A 22,394-nucleotide genomic window follows, 5' to 3' on the forward strand; every position below is an offset into this window, starting at 1 on the left:
TTGGCGTTCAGCTCCTCAGTCGGTGAGCTGGGGGGGCGGCCCTGCCCCCCGTGCCCGGCGCCTTTCCCCACGCCCGGGAGGTGGCGGGACCCCCCTCCTGAGCGCCGTCTCTCCGCGCCAGGTCCTGCATCCTCAGCGAGGTGTCCACGCGCTCCCGCTCCAAGCTGCCTTCGGGGAAGAACGTCCTCCTGCTGGGTGAGAACCGCATCCCGCGCCCCTCCCCTCCCCTGCCGCCCTCGGGCCGAATCCTTAACCCTCTCCTGGTCTTTAGTGCCCCGGGGGGGGCTGATGGTGGCAGGGTGCTGGCTCAACCCTCTCGCTTCTTCCCTTCCACGTTTTTGCTTCATTTTCCGTATCCAGTATCCAGAGATGCTTCAGATGTCTGCCTCATCGTAGGTACCATAATACCCGTACTACCCTTCCCCCCACCCGCCTCCTTAGGTAGAGGCGGCTCGGAAGGGTGGTTTATATTGTCCTTCTCTCCCGATGAGTGTTGGCTTCGGGGGGTGTGCGGGTCCTTCAGCCTCTTCCAAAACCTCCCTCCTTCCTGCACCCACGTTGGTCCTTATGGCGTGTCCCACCGACACAAGAACTGCTTCCGTGGCCCCAGCGGTATCAGTGAGGGCTGCTCCCGTGGGCCGGAGGGCGGGGAAGGCCGTACGGGCGTGTTGGCCGTGTCCTGCCCACGCGCGCTGAGCTCGGCGGCGGCGATATCATCGGCAGGTTACGCGGCTGCTGCCGGCCTTCCTTGCGTTGGGTTATCTCCACCCGGTGCCTTAGTCCAGCCTTCCGCCTGGCAAGGGTTAGGAGTTACTGGATGGGACTTTGATAGGGTGATAATGAGACCCAGCTGTTATTTGGTGTTGAGGGAAAGAAGAAAAATGATATGGCAAGCAAAATGAAAAGCTTCATGGAGGAGGGGAGAAATGGATGCTCTAATATGTGTGTGTGTGTATATTATTGCTATTATTATTACTTAGGGTTTTTTTTTTCCTGAAAGACTACTAAATACAACTAGCAGTAGACCGTTGGATGAACCCAAGTGGCTGGATCTGTTAACTGGCTGCTTCTTCCCTCCTTTGCCAACCTCCCTGTCTCCAGAAGGAACTGTGTGTTAGTATTTGGAAACATGGCTGAAACCCAGTAAAGATATTCACATAGACTCTGCACACTGTGATTCTGTGTAGTCGTGGTGTTTGTACTCTCTTGAGATTTTTCAAGTTAGGCTTTTTCCTCTGTATCCTAAAGCAATCACTGTGACCCTTTTCTTCCTGTTTTGATAAGTTGATTGGTGGTAAAACTCGCTATGAAGGAGAAAATTGTGCAAGGATGATGGGATGGCCTAGTGAACGTGTTACAGGACTCGCTACCCTTTAATTTGTTGCTTTTTATGTTATGTAATAAGTAGGATATTGAGATTGGAAGTTCTGTTGATACTAAAGAAAGGAAAGATTTCATAGTGATCAACAGCTTTTTATGTGATACTTAAACTGCATTGGATGACTGTCATTGTTGAAGCTGGAAGATCCTTCTTCAAGCTGTGACCCTTGCCAAGAAGATTACACTCCTGGTTGTCCCCTCCCTTTGTAGTCAAGCAATCCTTAGTGCTCAGTAACTGGAGGCTGTGCGCCTTTCAAAACTAGAGGGGGCACCACAGAATGTTTCCGATGATCATTTAGTTTGTGATGTTTAATCTGTTGTATAGTTTTATTTTTAATGTAGAGCTTATAGAGCAACTTAATGTAACACTTTTTTTGACTGATGCATTATTTTAAAGATGTCTGGATCTGTAGAAGAAAATAGATTTTTTTTTTTTTCTTAAGAGTTGTGGTTTTCAGAAGGCCACAGCCCAAGGAAAAAAAGAAGTTTGACGTATAATTAGGAAAAAGAGCATCAGATCTGAGTCTGACTGGCCAGAGGGGACCATAGCCATGTTCTTTGTGAGAATACCCAATCCACGTGTTACACTTGGCTGTTCACTTGCAAGTTGTGGTGCTGCTCCTGAAGCACACTGGCACAGGGAAAGGAGAGGTCTTGGGTGTTCTGTGTTAGACAGAATCAGTGTATAAAGTTCTTCAGGTTCTCGAGCTGCGTGTTTGCAATTTCTCTGTTATCTCACATTTCCTCTATTTTCAAGCTTTGTTCCTTTAAACAGTTTTGTATGAATTTTGTTGTGAATACAGATCACTTCTTGCCATGACTGTTTTAGTTTCATCATTCTTCAGATGCTCTTTAAGTGGGAGCTGTAAAGCCATCCAGGGTCTTGATGGTTTTCACTCCCTTTGTGATAGGCAAATATTTTCAGTGTAAACAGTGTATTGGTCAAAACTTCCTAGCTGAAACTCAATACATAGTAATGAATGCTTATTTTCAATACAAACTGCTTTACAAAATAATCCCCTTAGCCTCCAACCCACACCCCTGCCCCCATAAAAACCCACCAGAAAACCCCACCACCTAGTGTTCTTTTGTTTGCTAGGACAAGTTTTCTCATTTGCCTGCAGCATTTATGTTTTTCAAACACTGCATATACTTGCATGCCCAGTTGTTCTGGGAACCTGGCTGTGTCTGGCATGCTAATTCTGCTATTTCAGTATTTAGCAATGTTAACATCTCATTTTTAAGAACCTGGAAAGCAGTTCAAGGCACCACAGAAATAACTACAGGAGACTGGAATGCCAAATGTTAAAACCATGTGCCACATCTAGAGATTGTGAAGTGAAGGTTAACATGTAATACTGGTAATTCTCTGCTCAAAATTGTCAAAAAAAAATTAAATGTATAGTTTTACTTCTTAAAAACTCAAAAAAAATTTTGTATTAATCAAAATTAATTTTGAAAAAATTAATGTATAGTTTTACTTCTTAAAAACTCTTTCACTTACAGATGTTTTTTCAGTAACTACTTTTCTATGAAGATTTTAAACTTTGATTGGCACCACATGCAGTATAAAAGCATTCTTCTGTTCTTGTATCAATGAATAATAAAAATGCCAGCTTTCCTATGTGTTTCTGTAAGGCAAGCATGCTCTGACTCCTTGGCAGTTCTGTCACAGTGACCACACTTAGCAAACTATACCAGCAGAAAGCATAAGATGTCCTTCATTTCTTAAGGAAATTGGACCCTCTCAGGGATATTTCTAGCTACTTCTTGCAGATAGCTGAAGGAATGTGTTTTTGTTGTTGCTGGTCTTTTTGCTTTCCCTCCTGAACTGTCTCATCTGCTCACTCATACAATAAAAAGGTGGCTGATCAGAGGAGATGGATGCTCTTTGCTAAGTGTGATGAGAAAACTGATGCTTGTAACGGAGCGCTCTTGTTCATTCCCTTCCTGCTATAATTATATCTGAACCAGCAAGTGAGGTGGAGGGAGCAGCTGAAAAGTCACCACTGCAGGTTGCAGATGGCATCCACAGTGTTACAGAATGTGTGAAGGCTTGAATTGAGAGACTCAGCTAATCATTCATCCAATAACCATTCCAGCAGTAATGTTCAAAGTCATTCCGGGATGCACAAGAAAGCAGACTCTCAGCTTGCAAGTAAACTGAATAGCTGCTTTCTAGCTGGCTTTGTATTTCACACGTTCCTCTGTCTCTGAGGCACAGTAGATTCTTTGCCTGAGATTCTAATGATGTCAAACCATCTAGTGCCACGGGTACACCTGACCCCCAGTGTCTATTGTGTACTTAAAGCTGCTACCCAATCAGTAGCATTTTGGTTTTCTTCTTTTTCATTTTACCCCACTCGGTGACAAAGGCTTTGAGTGTAGCGGGCAGTGAGTGTTCAGCTGCTCTGTATCCACGTTTTCTTTGCCCCAGATGTCTCACTTTTCAGGGCCTGTTTGTTTGAGTCTTTGAGCTCTGCTCCTGTCCAGGGGCTGTCAGGATGCTCAAGGAGAAGGTTCCACAATCTACAGCTAACTTACAGGTACACTTGTCTGTGTGTACATGTATTGGGAATGGCTGTTATTGTAGAAAAAGGTACATCTTGAAGAGCTGGTTTAGCTTGCTAATGTCTTAGTTGACCCATGGAATATAATGAACTTCAAAATTAAGTTGTGATATAGCAAATTGTCATGAGAGTATATAGAATTAATATAAAATCTGCTTACTTAAGTTTGTACTCAACACTATAAAAAGTTACTTTTCCATTTTATTTTCTTCCTATTCAAATAGCTGGAAGTTTTGCTCTGATAATTTCATCTTTACAGGTGATGAACACTGCTTGTTGATACTGTCCTTACTGTTCATCTCAAATGTTTCTCAGTTCTGTAATACTGCAGATGTTAAGTCTAATAGCTTCTTTTTCTCCTCTTCGATCTTCTTCACCTTCTACAGGCAATGAAAGACTTCCAAATATAGCCAGGTTTTGTTTCAATCAGCAGAGTTACACTTCTAAAGTGTCAAATGTTTTGATGGGGCATTGACTTAGATAAAATTATAATTGCTTGTTCTGCAGCTACTTTTTTTCTTTTTTAGAACTAAGTAGTACTCCTTTGTAGTGTCCTTCCTGCTATAACACCCTTCCAAAAAGCCAGAATTAAGTGGATGCTGTGTAATAAAACTTACTTAGAACAGCACAGTAAGTTCTGAAATTCTTGAATTGCATTTATTTTAATCTGTCTTTGCTTTGCCAGAGGTGCTGCTGATTATTGGGTCTGTCTGCGATAGCTCCAAAGGTGAGGAAGGGAGGTGAGGTGAAAGGAATTGTGCTTCTGATTTCTCCAGGCAGGTTAGTGGCAGGAGCACTGATGAAGATCTCCCTGCGATAGCAGTAACATGGGATTATTCTATTTTGGTAGTAAACTTGGGTAAAATAAACCCGATGACTTACTGCCGCGTTAAGGGTGGCTTGCGTTAGAGATGTACGCCATCCATATTCCCTATAAAATTCTCTGCAATATTTGGCCTTCTCTGGATTTCTCCAAGTACGCTATTACTGCTGTACCTGTTTGCACACTCGGGGCGTGTGTTCTTGTGGTGCAGCGCTTCACAGAAGGCACACCGGAACAGTTGTCTGCAGTCTGCTTTCTGTCGTGTTGTAATGCTGAAGCGCAGTTAAGGTGCTCCTCAGAAAAGATACTCAGTTTTTCAGTGCCACAGAGACACCAAACTGATCATATGTAAGGGGGAAGACTTATCTGGTGGAGTAAAATAAACTTGGAGAAGGAGGAGGTTTTTATCCAATGAGTAAATTATAATTTAGTGGCAATTTATTTGAACACTTGATATGACTGACTTACAGTGAACTTCCATGTTGTTTTGAGGGATTCTGTACAAGGATCTCATCAGCATAATTAATTTTGTTCTTCAGTTCTCTGAAAGCAAACTAAATTCGGTTTACTCTATTTTGGTCTTGTTCTAAAAAAGGCATTCCTCAATTACTATAGTACGTGTGAACAAGGCTCTTTCACTAATATGCAGCTGTGGAAAAGGCAGTTATTAGCTTGTGAGAAGTGTTTTATCTTGAAAATAGCTATAGTACACATGTGCTTGGTTCCAGTAGGAAGAAGACTTACGTCTCCACTCCACCGTATTTGAATTCAGACATTCCACGTGGTGTGGAATAGAGATTGCTCTGATTTGCTGTGCTTGGTAACTCAGGTTTGGGTTTGACTTTGTTCTGTCATATTTAAGTGAAGTGGATTTTTTTTTTTAATTAATAAAAATATTCACTATTTTATGTTAGAAATAGTACATGTTGTGAAATTGTTCTACCCAGAAGCTGTCTTTGTTTTGTAAAAAGTGTAAAGCTAGTTTACAAAAATATGCCCTTTTTGGGGGGGAAGGGGTTAATTAGAACCTCTATCTCTGGTTTTGCTTGGCCTTGCTTGAAGATATTTTTTGAGAGGAGTTGTGTTATTCTCATATCAAGCTGAATTTTAACTGATGGTTTTCAAAAGCACTCAAAAAAAAAACTTCATCAAGGAACCAATAGCAGTATAGATTACACACAGTTAAGTTCATCCAGGGCTCTTCAACGAGCTGTTGGAAAAAAATCAGAGCCTAGGATGGAAGGGGGCCAGACCAACAATACTGATGACACAAAAGAAACATTCACCTCCTTCTTTGCCTTGCTGTATTTTAAATACACTTGACACTTTACGGTGGAGAAGACCATTTAAATAAAAAGTCAAAACTCATGTCTGTCCTGGAGATAACACATGGTTTGCTTTTCTGTGTACAGACTCCTGTGAGAAGTAAGAAGTGCCTTGTTTTAAGATGAGTGAAAATCTGTTCACATTTTCTAAACTGAAAAAAATGTTGAAATAGCATGAGTAGTAAATATTCATAATTTAAAAAATATTCTTAATAATAGTAAATATTCTTAATTTTAACACGTTTAATTGAAAGTTTACAGAGCCTGAGTGCCCTGTATTGAGATAGTTTATGGTTGAACGGTTTAAACAGCAGTTTGTAGATAAGCGCCTGCTCGCCCGCATTCACGGAAGGCGATGCATTCACCTCATTGTCCATCCTCCCCGTGTATGGGTAACCCTTCTGCTAAACTCTGTACTGTAGCAGAAGGTCTAGTGATCCTCCGTTTTCTGCTCAGCGGACATACTCTTTGCCTGGAGCGGTGAGGAGGGAGGAGGCTGGGCAGGGGTCTGTGTGGTGGCTCCCTGTGTCTTTGAGGGCCCATGGAGCTCCGCGGTAGCTGGAGCAGCACCTTGGACAGAGACGCTCCGGGGAGCAGAGCCCCAACCTGGAGGAGCTCAGCAGGGGAGCGGCATGAGGAGAAACGTGAAATGGCTTTTCTTTACTTGGGTATTAGACTTTCCGTTTTGTTAACAAGATGGTGAAATGCTGTCTGTAAGCAGATTGGTTTGGCTGTGTTTCAACCGCTTCCTAGCCCGCCTTTTCTGCAGAATTAAGTATGGTGGCCGCCTTTTACTTGTGTTCAGCTCTGGTGCGCAGCACGGCTCGTTGGCAGCATGACTTCTGTTTCCTCGCTGTAGTATTAACGAGTTACGCAGGGTTTGATGTAATGGAGAATGTTAGTTCTTGAGGATGTACTTTGGAAATGGAGGATCTCTTACGTTACTTACAAAAGAAGGATGCAAAATCTTAAATTTGCAACCATCTTTTTTTTTTATTCTACCTTGCAATTCTGTATCAAGAATTGTGTGTCTGAAATGTTCTGCTCTGTGAGGTTATGTAGGGAAGTCAGTTGTTAATTTGATTATCACACGGTTGGAAATAAAGAAGCAGCTGAAGGATTTTCCATCTCAAAATTTTGGAGGAAAGAGGAGGAGGATGACAACTCTTTTTGGAGGCGCATGAGGCTCTGTTTCATGCATTGTTTTAGTAGCATGTTAAAAAAATCATTTGTTTCCTAATAATAATTTACAATGATGTTTAAGTCTGAGGAATATAAAATTTTCATTATGTTTGAAACTAAGCAGCATTACTTTTTCATGTACTTTAGAGATATCCAGAGACAAAAAGCTAAACATTGCCTAGATGTCTTGGGGTTTCTAATTTCAAATGCATTATATGCGTGTCCATATATGCATTCTTATATAGAAGTATACAGGCTTTTTTGAACCTGAATTTCTCACTGTGCCCCTGGGAGCACTTGCACTAATTGTGTTACTGTGCTGTACTTTACCCATCAAACCTAAATATTCTTTGTGTTTTTACAATATACTTTGTCACAAACACTTCCCACCTCTTATGGTAAAGAGAAGCTTCTATGCATACTGAAGGCATTATAATAAAAGATTTGAGTTTTGGGAAGTCTTAAATGCTAGCACTGCATGCACTTAGAATTAGTTTGCTAATGAGATTTGTAATAACTTCAGGAGTTTTCCATCAGCCTCGCTTTAAGATTGGATTTTATTTTTATACTCTTGCTGAAGAGTAACTACAAAGCAGAACTGTACTGCTGCTCTTTCCCAGCGTAACTTGATATATTCAAAGCGTGTTGACTTTTCAGGTGTTTCATTTTGAGGACTTTAGGTTGGAATAAATAAATTACTAACAAGGATACAAATATATTTGCAGCTGTCACAGTTTTAAAAGGTACATGCAACATACTAGAAATAGAAAATAGGTGCAGATGGAACCTCAAGTCTTAGCATGTTCTCTTGGCCAAGGTGGTCATCTTTCATTAATTGCAAGGATAAAAAAGGAAGATGCCCTATGTCATGTATGATGGTCCTGGTTGTATTTTGACAGCTTTTTTCATAATAATTGACTCTAATGTGGCTTAAATCTGTTAAGCACTCAGGGTATCAGGTGGAATAGGCACGGAGCTGCCTAGCTCTATCTGGCACCCTTGTGATAGAGCTGTCCTATTTGTAGACTACCTACTCCATGCATTGCTAACTTGTTTTGGACCACTTAACAGTGTTGCTTCTAATTCTTTTCTCCACAGATCTTTTGGTTTCTCTTATATCATCTGTAAACTATGCTATTCTCTTCATTTACTTGAGTAATTAGAGTAGTACCAAAACCTTAAAACTCTCATGGTGCATCATTCTGGCTCTCTGGTGGCTACTGCTCTCTGCATGCACTAACTTATATGATACAGTTACGTATGTCAGTGATCCATCTGTCTCCCCTTGGTTTTTTTTGTTTGGTTTTTTTTTTTAATGGGTGGATATTTGCTAAGGAGAAGGGAGTAAAGAATCTTCTTCACAGAACAGATTAAAATTAGCTAACTCCATAATGGAAGGCTGAAATGACTACTCTGTGTACGTATGTGTTCAAAGGTACTAATTTTACATCAAATCAACTTGTCTTATGCTGTACCGGTAAAATTCTTTTCTGTGTAGGCTCTGAAGATAATTACTGGAAAACTTGAGGAGAGAAAATTAAATTCCAACTCTTACTTTGCCAAAAGACATTACCTTAACAATACTGAACTTCAGTTTACTTCAGGCATTTGGAAGTACAGGGTGCAGGGAAAATCACACAACACACAGCCACGATAAGGCGCTTGTGGGATGTATATTTCAAATTGCCTATATTGTTTAACACGGGCTCTTTCAAACAATGAAGTTGCATAGATATTAGCATATGTGTAAGTGTGTGTTAGTTTAGCCTGCTTAAGCGTATGTTTTGTCACGTTTAGAAATTTTTATAACCGGAGATGTTTCTTAGACTTAAGTTGCAGCTGCTTTTGTTAAGAACTGGCAGATGTACTTTGCAGAAGATGCTAAAATTTCTCAGTGCAAACAAGTTTTAATCTCTATTGCCACCTGTGTGAAACAAACTAGTATGCAAGAGAGCTTAGCTAGAGGCCAGCTGTTCTGAGAAACTATGAAAGCTGTTAAGTGCAGCCCCTCTTCAAAAGGAATAACAAATCTGGTTTTGTCTTACCTTTTGAGCCTTCTGCTGGCACAAATGAATTGAAGCTGCCTGTTCAAAAAGGTAAAATAAATGAATGAATCATATGGAAAATGTTGGTAGAGTAATAGCAACTTCAGCAGCAGAACATGTCAGTGCAGCAGCTCTTAATAAACTCTCCCCAGTTACTTGTAGGTGGCAAATTTAAGAAGCTCGGGTGAGTGCTCGGGTAAGGGCAGAGGAGGAATTGTAACTCATCTCTGGTGAAGAAGCGTGAACTGTTCGCTTCTTGGGCAGAACTTATATTTAAAATAATATTCTCACAAGAAGAAGAAGAACTTGGTGTAGGAATAAAAAATAGCTGTGCTTTACAATGTTTATTTAAAATGAGCTATAATTTTCTTAGGTGTGTCTTAATTTAATAAAGTTAATGACCTAGCAAACAAATTCTTAAATGTGGAAGAAGTTAAACTGCTACAATGCTACTGCTATCAGGAATGTGCTCTTTGGCATAAAACTGATAAGGTACTTCTTGGGAACCTGGTTTTAATCTCAATTTTATAACCTGTGAGTTCCAAGAGCTTTCTAAGGTCTAACTGTTATGTGGCTGTTTTATCGCCAAATTACAGTGGCAAAACTCTGCTTTGTGTCCGAATTCAGCCTGGTTACTCTTTCAAACTGGAAAACTGCACGTGAGTTTTTGCAGCACTGAGATCTATGGTTAGAAATAGAAGCTTTCAAGAGTCTGTGGCCATAGTTGAGGTGTCTACCCTGTGCTGATGCTGTAAGGTTCATTGGGTATCCGAGCTCCCTTTGGAGGGGAGAGGATAGGAGTGAACGGATCTGGATTGCGGGCTTGTCATTGTGTGTGTACTCCAATACACCTGTATTGTAAGGCAGTGGGCTTACTGTTTGTTGCCTCTTTTTCAGGTTTATGTAGACCTGAAACAGAGAAAAGATTCAAAGAAACCAACCCATAAAAGCTAAGGGAACAGTTCTGCCTTACTGAGCCTGGTCATGAGTGCTGTTTGATTTGAGAGAGTTCTAAAGAGTCTCTTGATTGTAAGATGAGCTTGCTGTGACTTGGGAACTCTGCTTTAGAAAGACTTTGTTAACACTTTGGTTGCAGTTGAAAGACTGAAATTGTTTGAGGTGTTTAACTACTCCTTAGGGTGTCTAAGAGCCCATTTCAGCTAGGACAGTTAGTGGCATAAGTGCATTTATCAATAATTAGAAATAAGATTGGAAGCTGAGGCATGCACTTTGAACAGCTGGGTGAGTTGGGCAAAGCCCACTATATTTCACAACTTCAGTGAGCTCGGTCACCCTGTTGTATCTGGGTTCCTTCTTGCCCCGGGTGGTTTTGAATATGTAACTGTGATTAAAGATTGAGTGGTATCTAACTTCTGTCCCTCCAGGTGAAGATGGAGCAGGTAAAACTAGCTTAATAGGAAAAATTCAAGGAATAGAGGAATACAAAAAAGGAAGAGGAATGGAGTATCTGTATTTAAACGTGCATGATGAAGATCGAGACGGTAAGTTTCTATTTCTAATAGTATCTTAAACCAATTTGAAAGCAGTGGTTCGGTAGTGTGATGTTTGGAGTGACAGTGGGATGTCTGTCTTTATCATTTGCAGGAGTCCAGTGTAGGCCATGAGTGATTTGTATCATGAGGAGGTTTCTCAGTGTATTTCTTTTAGTGGATAACGTGAATGAAAAGACTGAAAAGTAAAGACTAGGGGAGCAGTCTTAGCTGCAACATTCTGCACGGATGGTAGGCAGCAGTGCATTCCTCAGGCCAGGAGGCAAAGGTGCTTAGGTTCTTTCCTTGCATCTCAATTACTGGAGCAAGAGTTTATCTTTTTGAACGCACAGAGAAATCTCTGGTTTGGTGGTATCAGGACCTGCAGGACTAGGTATCGTGTATTGATGGGTAGGAAAATGTGCACAATGCTAAGGATGTTTTAAAAAGAAATCAGCAACAATAGACAGACACAAGCATTTGAAGGAAGGAGAAGTGGCAGCTGTGTTTCAACTGGCTTGTGTTAGGTTACGGCTAGAAGGTAAAAAAGGTGGTTAAGATCCAGATCCCAAATACCTGCAGTTACGGAATGATGCTTATATGTGGGGGAACAAGGGAAGGGGTATGATCAGGCAGTGTAGGTGTGATGAATTATCTAGAGGCAAGACTTAGAGGGAGTGGGGAGTGAATAAGGACATACTGGGAGCTGTGGGGGGAAATGGGAACTCTTCTCTATACCGTAAGAACAACTGTAGATGGAATGAGAACCAGAAGAGGTTGGGCTCTCTTTTTCTGAAACCACCTGCTTTCCTGACTTCTGTGTCTGGCTGTTGGTCTCAAAGGTGATTTGACCAGGGTTAAGAGGGTTGGGAGTTTGATCCAAGTGTCTTCCTCAAAACTTCTGTAACAAGTACTAAACACTTACCTGAAGGCAAAATGTAATTATATTAAACTATCTAATTTTGAGTCACCAGCTCTTCATTTACTGCAGAAGTGTCTCTGAATATTGGAGTATGGTGCTTTAGGGGAAAAAAAGCAGTTGGATGGTCTGTTTGTTTAGTGATTGTCCTTTTGCAAATCTGAAGAACAACTGGCTTGCCTGCTAAGTCCACCTAAGTCATTAAACTCGCAGTTCTGCTCCAGCTTTCTGAATGGCCAAGGTCCATTCTGTTCTTTAAGGGTTATAGGCTTATCGCATTGGAGTTTTGAAGGGGGTATGGCAGTCACCCAATTACTCCCGTTCTAAGTTGCATCTTGAAGAAAACATTTTCGCCTCTCTAAAATGGTGACTGTTAATTTTGGAACTGTTGAGTATTATCTCTGGATTCTCACTTTCAGGTAATGTATTTAAGATCTTCAGTTATCAGCCATTAATCATCAGGGTTCAGTAGAGGAGCGGGGGTCCTCCGCTGTGTTACGTATGTTCGGTTGGTTGATAAAACATGACGTCTGCTTTCTGCCTTGGATTTTACATGTCTGAAGAAGCTTTCGTAGCCATTATATAGTGAACTCTTACTCAAGGAAGTCTCAAAGTGGTTTTCTTTTTTTTTTTTGTAGACCAAACAAGATGTAATGTGTGGATTTTGGATGGTGACCTGTATCACAAAGGTCTTCTTAAGTTTGCGATGGAAGCAAGCTCTCTAAAGGACACTCTAATTATGTTGGTAGTAGACATGTCTAGGCCTTGGACTGCACTGGATTCTTTACAAAAATGGGCAAGTGTTGTAAGAGAACATATTGACAAGTTAAAAATTCCTCCTGAAGAAATGAAAGAAATGGAACAAAAGTGTGAGTATTCTGCCAATACACAGGAATCCATTTAAATCAAATATGCTTAATGCCTTTTGCCTCATTTAATCTCGCTTTTGCAGTCATCCTCATTCTTTGGAAATGTTAATTAAGATTAGGAGTCATCAAGTAAGTCAAGCTTTAGATAATTTCAAGTAGCTTTATGAAAAATACTAGTATTTCTAACACAAGTACCTTAATGGGGAGGGGGGAAGCTTTCAGAATGAGCACAGAGGGTTGAATGTACAATCTTGTTTCTTACAGCTTTTTTTCTAGATAAGATTCTCCAAGTGAAAAAACTTGTTGGCTTTCAATTGCTTATTTATTTATTTTAAAGGCAAATCACTGCATCAGCTTCTTAACTGTTTCTGTAATTAGTCTAGAGAATCTGGGACCTGTTCCCTGCCTACCAAAAGTGTATATGTGGAAAGGATTCATGACAGCATGGTAAATGTCTGGGCCTTTTCTACTTGAAGAGTTTTATGATAATTATTATCGACACTGATGCAGCGGGATATGATATAGCTCTATCTGTGTCTTGTCTTTTTAGTTTTAAATGTGCAGAGCACAAAGATTGGGCTGGATTCCTTAAACTATCTGACTGAAGTCACTGATATCACAGCTCCATATTATTATTGGGTAGCCACTGTATTTCCCTTGTAGTACTAAAACATGAGTCTTTCTCCTGTTCATCTCTCGGTGAATTACTACAGGGAAGAGCATTTGAGAGAGCTGTTTGTTAAGATCAAATTGCACAATTAAACTTCATTTATAAGTCTGAAGTTGTTCTTTGGAACTGGTACTTTTTTAAGCAACTGACTGCCAGATTGCTGAAGAGCTTTTTAAGAAATGCAGGTTGTAGCCATGCTGTGATAAAGTAGCCTCGAAGGCGACCCTTGTAGATAATCTGGGATGGGAGCAGGGGAGGCTGGTTGGTTGGTTTATTCTTTTGAGAGGGATCCTTCTGAGGGAAGTAGCATCTTTGAGAATTGTCCCTTAGTACTGGGCATTGGTGAGGCTGCACCTCGACTACTGTGTTCAGTGTTGGGCCCCTCGCTGCAAGAAAGACACTGAGGGGCTGGAGCGTGTCCAGAGAAGGGAACGGAGCTGGGGAAGGGTCTGGAGCACAAGTCCCGTGAGGAGCAGCTGAGGGAGCTGGGGGTGTTCAGCCTGGAGGAGGCTGAGGGCAGACCTGATCGCTCTCGGCAGCTGCCTGCCCTGATCGCTCTCTGCAGCTCCCTGAAAGGAGTGTGCAGAGAGGTGGGGGTTGGTCTCTTTTCCCAAGTGACAAGTGATAGGACAAGAGGAAACAGCCTCAAGTTGGGTCAGGGGAGGTTGAGATTGGGTATTAGGTAAAACTTCTTCACCAAAAGGGCTGCCAGGCACAGGAATAGGCTGCCCTGGGAGGTGGTGGAGTCACCATCCCGGGAGGTATTTAAGAGACATGTGGGTGTGGTACCCAGGGACATGGTTTAGTGGTGGACTTGGCAGGGTTAGGTTAATGGTTGGACCTGATGATTTAAAGGTCTTTTCCAACCTACAAGATTTTCTGTCTTCCACAACAAGATATTGTTTAGGAGGGAGGAGCTGAACTCTTCTGGGTGTGGTTTTTGTTTTGGTTGTGTTTTCAGGGATGGGAAGGCAGGGTGTTATTAGTGTGTATGTGTATTGAACATACACCCCCAACAGTTTCAAGATATGATTTTACTGGATGAAAGTAGTAAGGACATAATGTCTCTGTTGTCAAAAATGTATAGGCTGATAGTTTTGCTTTTTACTGACTGAACAGAATAGTGGAACTCTACAAAATCCAGAAAGTTTAAATGATGAGTCAAGAAAAACAGCTACTCATTAAAAGTTCCATGTGCTTTCTTCTTCTGTCAGCTGGTCTAATCCTTTTATATACTGATGGTCTGTCTGTGGGGTGTAACAGATGTCCTGGACACAATCCAGACATGACTGGAAGCTGGTTTTGTTTTTAACCTCCTGTGGTGTGGCTTTGTGCGTTGCTAGGCGGGCAGCAGCTTGACGCTGCCGAAAGGAGAAGGGAGGAACCTTGCTTGCCTGACTTTTGGCTACATGGTCCTGCTTAATTCTGCTGGCAGGCTCAGTGCTTCTGAGAGGCTCTTGTGGGCTGGTGAAATTTGCTCACAGGCCTGAAATCTCTTGAGGGTTTTCTGCTGGTGTGCTGCTGTGGTTGTCTTCCAGTGCTAGTGACTTGACTCCACTCAAAGACAGACCATGTGCGGACTGAGACTGGTATGGGAAGGCCTTCGGGGCTGGACAGCAGCTGTGTGTGAAGGGTTGGAATAGCTCCTCCTGTTACCGAATTCAGCTCTGTGATCTCGGAGGGCTTCAGTCAGTTTATTGATGGGTGGTGGTGGATGAACAGAAATCAGGAGAAAGCAGTGAGCACGTGCTGGAGTAGTTAAATGCTCGTGTGCGTGATGCAGCTGAATCATCTTGCTGCCTGGCGATTCCCCCCCTCCCCCCCCGAATGGGGATGTGCTACTCATAGCAAATTAATCAGTGGTTGGGTTTGGTAGAATCCCGTTTCTGCCACGTGAAACGGCATGTGATGTGAAAAGTACAGGCATTTTATGCCTAATATTGCATCCCTGACTGTAGGAATAGTAAGTAACTGCATAATTGGAGGCTTGGGTGTGTGCATGGGAACCTGACAAAGGAGTTACACGTGCAACTTTTATCTTTTTTTCTAATTCTGGTTGTATTCTGACTTACTTCAATATTTAGCAAGGAGTTTATCTGGTCCATTGTAAAAGCATGCCAAATATTTAATATGCTATTAACTAATTAATAACTAATATTTGTGTGTTCTATTCTTTTTGCTTATTACTGCTGGACATTGACTGTACAGAGAGAGAAGTGTGGACCAAGGGGTTTTAGAAACAACCTGGTATGCAGTAGCAGCTAAGCAGTATGCATAAGGCTTAATTCTGTTTATTCTAGCAAACTGTCCAATTTTGCTAAAAGAACACAAGGAAACTACCATCCTTTAGGAAATGCATCAAGCAATAATAGTTAACAGTAACTGCCTGGTGGTTCCACAGTGATAAAGTATAAATGGGTTAATGCTGTCCCTATGGACAGTTTCATCTGACTGTGTTCTGGCTGCTGCTAAAGCCGATCTCAAACTTACTGCGTACTTACTCTTGTGCTGCACAGAGCAAACAATTAGTCAGCATGTGGTGCACGCTTAGTCTTTTTGATGTAAAGAAGCAGAAGTACTATACAGTCGACAGTACTAGAGATCAATGGCAGTGGAAATTGTTGAAATAATCAAGTAGCTGATCTTTTAATCTAACTTCTTTTACTTTCAGTGATAAGAGACTTCCAGGAATATATAGAACCAGGCGAGGACTTTCCAGCTTCTCCACAGAGAAGAAATACTTCATTACAGGAAGACAAAGATGACAGTGTGATTTTACCCCTGGGTGCAGATACACTAACATGTAACTTAGGCATTCCAGTAGTAGTAGTTTGTACAAAGGTTTGTTTCACATTTTAGGTCTTCTTATATATTTTATTTAAGCAACTCTGTCAATTGTGGACTTGGGGTGGGAAGCATGTCATTCTTGAGTCATTCTGAATTCCTTAGATAAGAATTCTTGGAAAATGTTCGATGTGGAAGGTTGGTTATTTTCTGGAAGTCCTGATTGCATGTAATTTGGGAGTAGTTTTTCCTTTAGTTATGCCAGTTTTCAAGAAATTGAGGAATACCTCAGACCTGGTTGTGCTCACAGAAGTGAGCTAGTCCGTAAGCAACTAGAATTCCCCTTGATCTCCCCAGTTGTTCTTACTCTGCAAATAGCATTTTGGTAGGGTCTTTTGGGTTTTTTGATGTTTCTGATCTTTTTATGAAGATGAACGTGAGGGTTCTAGTTAGTAAGGTGCTCCTCTATTAACCTTCCTCTGTTCTTTGGGTGGTTTTGTGATCTGTTTTGGTTTCTGTTAGATATGTAGCCATATTCTTAGTCTAAAGAAAAAATGGTGCGGTTCTCTTGTGGCTGGTTTGGGGTTTTTGGGTGGTTTTCCCCCCCACCCCAGGCTCTTCAGTTCTCATTGGCATGAAGCATACTGCATCCACAGCCTCTGCTGACCCATAGTGTAGGAATAAACCTTTTGGTGCATATGCTGTTCCTCCACGGGAAGGCTAATGCCCTCATTCGAAAAGCACCTTTATTCTCACCTGCTAGCTCTCTGTTATTCTTCCCCACCTCCCTTGGGGTCTGTGTTTTTCTGCTTCCACATTTCCTGCTTTTGCCTCCCTTTGCAAAGAGCTAACTAGTAATTGGATAAAAAACACTATGTCCTGTAATACCATGGTGCATAAAACCCCAAATTGTGCAGAAAGTGGTGGTGTCATTCAGCAGGTCAGTCCCCAACAGAGTTTGAGTTACTGCATTGGAGGGGGGAGGGCGAGTGAGTGAAAATGGCAAGCAGTTTGAGTCCCAAGTTAATGCTGACCATAGTACACACTCGTGAGGTTACATAATATTTTTAAGAAATTGTTCAGTTATGCTTCTAAACTATCCCAGCAGGCTTTTGTTTTTCTCTGCACCACCCACCCCACTCCATCCCCCTTGCCCAGCTGTGCACTGGTGTAGCAGCACTGCTATTTCAACTGGCAGCTGCGAGTGGCGTATTAATTCCGTGTGTATCTTGACAGTGTGATGCCATCGGTGTTCTGGAAAAAGAGCATGACTACAGGGATGAACACTTCGACTTCATTCAGTCACACATCAGACGGTTTTGCTTACAATGTATCCTTTAACACACCATAAAGATGCTAAAGACTCAATTAAATCTTTGCATTAATTATGACTAGCTTAAAAGAGTATTTGCATCGGTACCAAAGTAGCATGGGAGTCCTCTGCTGCAGCTGGCAGTCTGCTTCAGCTCCCCCTGAGACAACGATGAGTTAAACTTGTCTGGTTTGGTTTGTAGGGTGTTTTTTTGTGGTTTTTCTTGTGGTGGTGGTGGTGTTTTGTTTTGGGGTGGTTTGTTTTTTACAGAGCTGCAAGAGTCTAGCGTGTCCCCTTACCACGAATTTCTGTACTTACTTTCATTTCCAGATTCAGGAGTCAGCCTGCAAATCAGCACATCTTAGCCAACAAGGTCCCTGAAATAATAACAAGATAATTCATTTAAGTATGATCTTGCTTCAGATGCACGAGGCATGTTTTTCTTTTTGACCCAAATATGCAGCCTTTTTGCTGTAATTCCACAGGATGAGGTGACGAGGGAAAGAAGGAAGTGTGAATTGCTGCAGAAAGATCCACTGGCTTTTCTTGTGTTGGTGCAGAGACAGTGCACATGAGCTGTCGCTGTGCTATTACTATTTTAAAACTCTTTTTTTGAAGAAGTGTATAAAATGCCGTCTAGTGTTGTTTAGCCAGCTGGACATGCTGTGATCTCATTTTTAGATGCCAGTAATATGCCTACATTGTGTTATCATCACTTGTGTGGTGGTGAAGGGAAATTTGTGTTATCATCACTTGTGTGGTGGTGAAGGGAAATTTAAATGCTCTTGGAGAGACAGCAGTTAACAGATGGAAAAATTACTTCAAGAACCCGATACCTCTGAGTACCAAGATAGCAGTTCCTCAAAGGGCTTCCAAGGCCTAATTTTTCAAAATAGAATTATAGGTAATTGTACTGAGTCTTACGGATGGAGGAAGAATAGGAAAGATTAGTAGGAATTAGCCTCTGTGATTGTATATGCCACGTACAGCTTGGAATTCTATTCCAAACTTCACTGAATGGGAACTGGATCCCATTATATAACTTTCTTCTAGAATTTGAATTGCATGAACATAGAAATAAATTAGGGGATTTGGCAGTTTTACAATCCCAAAGTAAAAATTACTCAAAAGTTCCCTGGCTGCTTTTATTACCCCTGTGCCTAAGCAGTGTTAATTCGATACTGAGCCGTGCTGGAGTAGTAAGCACTCTGGTCGTTCAGTAACTGATACGCAGCACAACCCATTTGCCTTCATATTTTGTCTGGAAGCTGGTGATTGTGTAACGTAAGCGCTTGCTCCCTCAATTGAAAAACCCAGGTGAGGAAGTAAAACAATCTTTGGCATTTTTAAAGCTACTAATGTTAGTGGTGTAGTGTCTGTGTTGCAGGGTGGGATAGTGACAAGAGACAAGGATACGGCATGAAAATTTTTGTTCATTAAAAGCAGAAGAGGGTTTTCAGGGCAGCACAGTGAAACCGCTGGTACTGTGGGCTTTGGAAGTGAGAAGAGGTGGGACTTGACTCGAAAAGCAATAGCCAAGTTGGCTTAAAACAAATGCAGAAGGCAAGATGAAAGTTTCTAAATAGCTTATTTCAAAAATTAAGTGTTGGAAGTTGTTTGACCTCTTTAATTTTGTATTCCCTGTGTAAATTCTACAAATTGGATAGCCTTTAAACTGACAAAAAAGGGTCACTTCAGTATCTCTTGCTAACTAGTCAACGGAGTTTTCTTTAACGAGTTTTTTCAGATGGGGCAGCACTTATTTACACTTCAGTAAAGGAGAACAAAAACGTTGATTTAGTGTATAAATATATAGTCCAGAAGTTGTATGGATTTCCTTTCAATGTTCCAGCTGTTGTTGTGGAAAAAGATGCTGTATTTATGTAAGTTACCCGCGTGACTACGTGTGTGTGCAACTGCAAAATGTGTTTGTGTAAGAGTGCAAAACTGCACTTGCAGCCTTTTGCTTGTGCTTTTCAAAGTTCTATTTAACGTCCTCGTGAGCTGGAGTTTGGTGAGTGCCAGTGGATTGAGACTGTAAATACTCACTGCCCCAAGGAAGTGTTGAACCCAGAGATTTTGCTGTCTTTCTGTTAAGGTGAACCAGTCTCTGGTTGTACTAGTCAGTGACTAGCTTGCGCAGCGGAACGGGAGCTGTGACGGCTTCCCTGGGACTGCACGCAAGAATAACCTGAAGGAGCAATAGAATTTAAAGCCAAATAATCCTTTATCTAGTCCTGCAGGTTGGGATAATGACAAGAAGATAGGGATATTGCACGAGAACTTTCAGACACTAAAAGCAGAAGACAGTTTTGAAGATATCATAACAAAACCACCAGTCAGAAAGGTAAATTGAGATATTTTGGCATTCAGCTTCTTCCCTATTTATTTACCTGTCAGGTTTTTGACTGTTTCTTTTTCTTTGAGACTTTGCTTCCAGTTTGTCACAAGTGTGATTAAACCCTGTGGATGTTTTTCTTACTGTGTCTTTTTATTTTATTCTGGCTTTCAAAGAAATGGCTATGTACTTTGTTCTGTGTAGCTCGTCTCCAGCTTACGCTGGGGTTTTTCTGCCACTGTTACGTTGTTCAAGAGTACAGATGTACTTGTTTTCAGTACGTTTGGTATTGAAAAGTCTTCAGTGTCATTTAACTGTTGGTCAGGCTGAGATGGTATTGTTTACAAATGCTCTGTTTTGCTCCGAATTGCTCGTAACTTCATGGTGCCTCCTGTATCTGTTGAAGTCTTTCGAACGAAGGAAGCTTGAGACAGTGTAAAATCAAAAATCGAGATGTGAAAATGGGTTTTACATATATCCAGTATGTTTTCTCTTCACAACTGTTTCACAAAAGGCTTGGGCAGAACTACCTGAAACCACACGTGGGGTTATTGAACACAATGCCAGCAGCAGTGGACCCCGTGCGCACGGACGTTATTGAAAGCAAATATTTCCATGGCTTTTTCTAACAAAGCTAAGAATTTGGAACTTATCATATTTCCAAGTGTGAATTATTTTAGCTGAGAAAGAATCACTTCTGAGATGTCCTTTCTGCAATCTTCAGGGAAAAAATCAAGACATATATAGTAGTAGGTTAAATCATAAGAGTCCAAGGAAAATACGGTTTTTTGCATGCTTATAAACTTCAGACCTGGATTATAAACCTTAATACTGCTATGTGCCATGCTTGTTTTGGCAAAGCTCTTGTGGTGAGCTGATTTGGAGGGAGAGTGCTTGTGTTTTCCTACATGGACCCGGGAACTACGATGTCTCTGTCCAGTTCATATAAAAGTCTGTTGCAGTGCCGGTGCAGGGTAACTTCTGCCATAGTTATCGGTAAAATAAGACCAAGGTTGGGTCTCTGAGTTAACAGAGGCGTGAGTGTGCTGTGGAGTGTGTACATCTGTGAACACTTACAGATCCTGAGATCTACTTTCCTTCTAATTAATTTAGCTTAAACGGAATCGTGAGGTACCAGTCTTAAATGTAGAAGTTGTGGTCTGCAGTCAGCGTGTACTTTACACGTTTAACTCATTGTTGAATGCCTTGATCGTAGTTGGGGGGGTGGGGTGGGGTATAAAAGGGAATACATTTCTTTATTGTAGTCAAAATCGTGTTGATGTTTTTGTATTGCAGTTTGTTCATGAAAAAGAAATCGTAGCAGAGGATGACCAAGTGTTTCTTATGAAGCAGCAGGTAATTTTCTGTCTGTAAAACAGGCAGCCTGTGTTTCACTTGACAACATTCTCAATACAGATTTGGTTTTGTGTTCCTAGTTACTGTAATGGCTAACGCTGCATGGGCTCGTTTGTTTTTTGCAGTCACAGCTGGCGAAACAACCACCTACTGCTGCAGGAAGGCCAGTGGTTAGTACCAAAAATTTTAAATATCATCACATGGAAATGATTCGCTTTCATATATTTAGAGGATTGCTTGTTTTAATTGCCCTATCCAATATTGTTTGATCTCGTTTTTTAAACTACGTAGTGTTTAAAGTCTACATTGTGCTCTAAAATTATGACACTTCTTCACAGCAAATCATGACGACTTGTAATGACAGCAAGGACTGAATGTCATGGCTTTACTCTCCATGTGTTAGATGTACTTAAACAGTTAGTTGACTCCTCTTTCTGCCCTGAATGTGTCAGGGAGCAAACTCTGTTGGCTGAATTGCCTTGGTGAGTTTTAAATTCTAAATTTGGCACTACCTCTCTAGGAACATTAAGACTCTGGCATGAAACTAAGGTCAGATGAAAACTATGACATCACCTGCATTTAAAATACAAATAAAATAACTGAAAGGCCACACAAGTTTAATGGGGAGCATGTGATCATACAAAGGTGGTTTTACCTTTTTAGATGAACTGCAATTTTGCAGAAACATGACGTGTTATCCTTGAAGTAATGAACAATGCTTCTTCTCCTGGGCTGCACTTAATCCCTTCCACAGTATTGGTGTCTTTCCAAGAAACTTGGTGTAGTTCCCCTATGACCTCATCAGTGCAGTTTCCATTACGGTCAGAGGCGCTACTGGGCAACGTGGATTTTCAAGTTTCTCATTTATACGAAATGATAATGTTTCACTAGTGCTTTAGTTGCACCGAAGTTAATATTTGTAAGAATGTTATACAAGTGTAAAACACTTGCACACAGCCATCAAAATCTAATCCTGTGTCATTTGAGTTGCGTGGGATACTGCGTAGTCTAAACAAAATAAATTAGGAGCTGAGAGAACGTAACGCCTCATATTATGTGCTCTTAGGCTGCATCGTTTAGTTCTGTAGAAGGCTGACTAGTTCAGCTTTGGAATTTTTTTAATTTTGGGGTTTTTTCCCCCCATAGGATGCCTCTCCAAGAGTTCCTGGAGGATCTCCTAGGACACCAAATCGATCTGTAACATCAAATGTGGCCAGCGTTACACCTATCCCTACTGGGTCAAAAAAAATTGATCCCAATATGAAAGGTACCTTTTCTTCTGAGGGCACAAATACAGTGGGGGAAGTAAAATAGCTGCTTTGTGTGCTTTC

At 41.3% G+C, this 22,394-nt stretch overlaps 1 protein-coding gene across 1 annotated transcript; it reads left to right on the plus strand.

Moving 5' to 3' along the window:
* Positions 1–121: 121 nt before the first annotated feature.
* Positions 122–22,368, plus strand: DYNC1LI1 (dynein, cytoplasmic 1, light intermediate chain 1; the record flags this gene model as incomplete). The annotated part of the gene is made up of 10 exons (XM_010155101.1): positions 122–195; positions 10,711–10,827; positions 12,373–12,603; positions 15,945–16,114; positions 17,294–17,387; positions 19,117–19,252; positions 19,605–19,716; positions 21,004–21,063; positions 21,189–21,233; positions 22,210–22,368. Coding segments are annotated over 10 exons (1,198 nt in total), but the record flags the coding sequence as incomplete, so codon positions are not given.
* Positions 22,369–22,394: the final 26 nt, after the last annotated feature.

Source organism: Eurypyga helias, unplaced genomic scaffold (genome assembly GCF_000690775.1).
Source record: "Eurypyga helias isolate BGI_N326 unplaced genomic scaffold, ASM69077v1 scaffold46427, whole genome shotgun sequence".
Lineage (NCBI taxonomy): Eukaryota > Metazoa > Chordata > Aves > Eurypygiformes > Eurypygidae > Eurypyga > Eurypyga helias.